The sequence below is a fragment of the Carya illinoinensis genome, chromosome 13 (genome assembly GCF_018687715.1).
Source record: "Carya illinoinensis cultivar Pawnee chromosome 13, C.illinoinensisPawnee_v1, whole genome shotgun sequence".
Classification (NCBI taxonomy): domain Eukaryota; kingdom Viridiplantae; phylum Streptophyta; class Magnoliopsida; order Fagales; family Juglandaceae; genus Carya; species Carya illinoinensis.
The window spans coordinates 26513566-26517133 of NC_056764.1; the positions used below are offsets into that span (position 1 = coordinate 26513566).

The 3568-nt window shown below is 35.7% G+C and overlaps 1 protein-coding gene across 1 annotated transcript; it reads left to right on the forward strand.

Annotated features, from left to right (window-relative positions):
* The first annotated feature begins 488 nt into the window (after nt 1-488).
* On the forward strand, nt 489-1623 carry LOC122292920 (CEN-like protein 2). Its single transcript, XM_043101481.1, has 4 exons — nt 489-689; nt 805-866; nt 1268-1308; nt 1394-1623. Exons 1-4 carry the CDS (start codon nt 489-491, stop codon nt 1621-1623), a joined length of 534 nt encoding a protein of 177 aa, XP_042957415.1.
* Nucleotides 1624-3568: the final 1945 nt, after the last annotated feature.

The window sequence follows — 3568 nt, forward strand, 5'->3', positions numbered from 1 at the left end:
TATTTGATTGAGAAATGATGGCTTAATTTCAAGCTCAAACTTTTGTCTCTAATATTAATTGTATACGTGATGAGAGTGGACATCTGTCGATGAACCAATTGTGCTGAATGACTTTGCATGCCCATTACACCGACCTTCTAAAAAAATTAAAACGTTTCACTTTTTGACTAAGTAGTAGAAACGAACTGTTTGATTTATATTTTGCGTGTCCCGGTCATCACATCATTCTTTTTATATAAGCCACACTGACCAATGTTGGAAAGTTTGAGAGAGAAACAGAAATCATGTTCATAATATATTTATGTAACCCACTCCTGACTTTTATGAACTCCATGAATTAAGCTTGAGGATCGGTTCTCACCATTATAAATATGGGGTTACCACTTCAAAGCCCCACAAGAGACTTTCGAAGAAAAAGCTCTACTATTGCACAACATATCAATTAAGTGATCTCAATTAATCACCACTCTCTAACTCCCTTCTCTTTCATGGCAAGCATGTCAGATCCTCTTGTAGTTGGGAGAGTTATTGGAGATGTTGTTGAATCGTTCTCCCCAACTGTGAGAATGACAGTGACTTATAACTGCAACAAGCAAGTATATAATGGGCACGAGCTCTTTCCTTCGGCAGTATCCATGAAGCCTACGGTTGAGGTTCATGGAGGTGATATGAGGTCTTTTTTCACGCTGGTATATGTGTAGATATTATATATAGATTCGTGTATCCTTTCTTTCTATGTCTCAATCTTAATTAGTCTCTGTGATATCCTTTCTATGATTGAATCTTTTTTTGTATGAATGGTAGATCATGACTGACCCAGATGTTCCTGGTCCTAGTGATCCATACCTGAGGGAGCACTTACACTGGTATTATCCTAGAAAACATCTCCCACCACTCACCAGAGATATAAAAAGGAAAATTCCGTTTTTTTTTTTTTTTTTTGTTCTTTTTTTCTTTCTTTTCTTTTGGTTTTACATAAAAGAAAAGAGACTGAAAAAGCAGAACCATTTAATTTCCAAGTTATGATGGAAAAAGACTTCAAGGCATGCGTGATCATGTCAATTTGAGCATATCCACCCTAACACAACAATATATATATATATATATATCCATGAAAATTACCAAATCTTGTTTTTACTTATTTTCATGACTAAAAGATTTCACAATTTCCAGGTTTTTCATTTTACTACACACCAAACTGGGAAGAAAGAAAATAATTAATAGTTCTATCTTTTCACAACTATTTTTAACTTGATCATCTTTGCAGGATAGTGACAGACATCCCGGGCACCACAAATGCTACATTTGGTAATTAATTCTCTTAATTTAGAGAGAGACAGAGAGATCGAAATTAACTCTCTTTGTTAATTTTTGGGTTTTAATCGATGCACAGGAAGGGAGGTGGTGAACTACGAAATGCCAAGGCCAAACATAGGGATACATAGGTTTGTGTTCCTCCTATACAAGCAGAAAGGCAGACAGACAGTACTGATGAACCCTAATATCCCTCCTGCAAGGGACCGCTTTAACACCCGAAACTTTGCAGAAGAAAATGAACTTGGCCTTCCGGTGGCTGCTGTGTTCTTCAATGCCCAAAGGGAGACAGCTGCGAGACGACGTTGAAACAAGCTGCTATCACAAATAAAACAGCTAATTAAGACAAGTACTACTACTGCATTCAGCATCGATGTACAATTATTTTGGAAGCCAGCAATGATCGATGCTGGTTAGAATAAAACAGCTAGCAGGAGTGTCAGTTTATATGAGACAGTACGTATTAATAAACACTAGATCTTGACTAGATCAATAACATACCAAAAACACCTGGTTTTTACACTACTTCCACCACTCTTCTTCCAGCTTTATGGCTTTATATATATATAATATTATATTATTGTTTGTAACGCTTGGCCAATACAAATATATATATTCTTATATTTGTTTTATAATTTTTCGTGGGGGATGGGGATGAGGTAGATCAGTGGCCGGGACGTTTCAGATCAACTTTTTTCTGGTGGTGGACATAAGGCGGGGGCGGGTGCGGGGGCGGGGGCCATGCATGGCATAGTTATCACACACCTACGAGTGCTAGCTCTACTTCTTACAGCTTTGTATGTTTTGTCTTCGACAGCCTAGCTAGAGATCTTGCGGTCAAAAGCTATATGCGTCTAATATTAGGGGAAAGGAAAATGATTTGTATATAAGACTAAGGCATGTCCTTTTTTATTTTTTATTTTTAAATAAGAGTTAGAGTCACATGTCTAATAGTGAGGACTCATTTCCTTGTTATTAAAATATCACTTATGGCAGAAGAAAATTATGATTATAAGCCCAACTAGAAACCAACATTATGCCCAAAGAATAAAAAACCAACTAGAAACCAACATTATGCCCAAAGAATAAAAAACTAACAAATAAACCAATACATTGAAACCCTCAACAAAACCCAAAATAAATAAATAAATAAATAGAACTAAGAACATCTCATATCCTAAGACTGGCAAACCCAGAAAATCCAATTGAAGCAAACCGTGAGCACAACGAGGTAAGTCACGTGAATTCATATAAATACACTTGATTCCCTCCTCACCCTGTCTAGCAAGGAAATCAGTAATTTTATTCCCTTCCCTAAATTGGTGTAACACCATATTATTAAGTACCATTCAAACCTTACATAACTTCCTCTTAATAATCCCATAGGTACTGTGCACTCATTTTTCCTAAGCCAATTAACCACCAAAACTGAATCACTTTCAATCACAATATTCAGGAATCCCAACTCTTTACAAAGAATTAAACCACTATTGAGTGCCCTTAACTCTGCTTCATTATTAGTTCCATAACCAAATTTAGTAGAGAATGCCGCCAAAGTCGCCCTCTATCATCCCTAATAACCCCACCTCCACCACAATTACCTGGGTTTCCTCTACACAATCCATCCACATTTAATTTCACCCACCCTTCTTGTGGTTTACTCCACGAGATTATTTTCGGATTCTTTACCACCACCTCCCTCATTGGATTGCCCAACTTAGATAGAATACTACAATTGAAATTAGATAAGGCGTGTCTATGACTAGTCTTTCTTGTAAAAACCTTAATTTAAAAAAAAAAAAAGTGATACTAAAAAAGAAAACCCATTTTTTTATGGTCACCACAACATAAATGCTTTGGTTGGGAAAAAATTTTATGGCAAAAAAGTCATTAATTTTGGTCACAAACGAGCTAGCTAATCACGCAACCAAAATAAATTTTTTGTGACAAGAATTCTGGTCCATTAATAAAATTAATTTTGTTATGCAAAAGAATTAGGGACATGTGATTTTCGAATAAGCTCAAATTTCATTGAATGGGAGTAGTCTCAACAGGTAAAATTTTGGACATGCCATATAAAGAAATCTTCAATTGATTATGCCGAATAGGTATGATAATATGTGATACTACGTACTTCATGTGCAGCCGATATAGACAAGATGACACAAAATAAGTGAGTTTAGATTTTATATAAATAAATTTGGGTCAGCTCAATAAGACATAATTAATAAATGGTCAATTATGAGTCAACTCA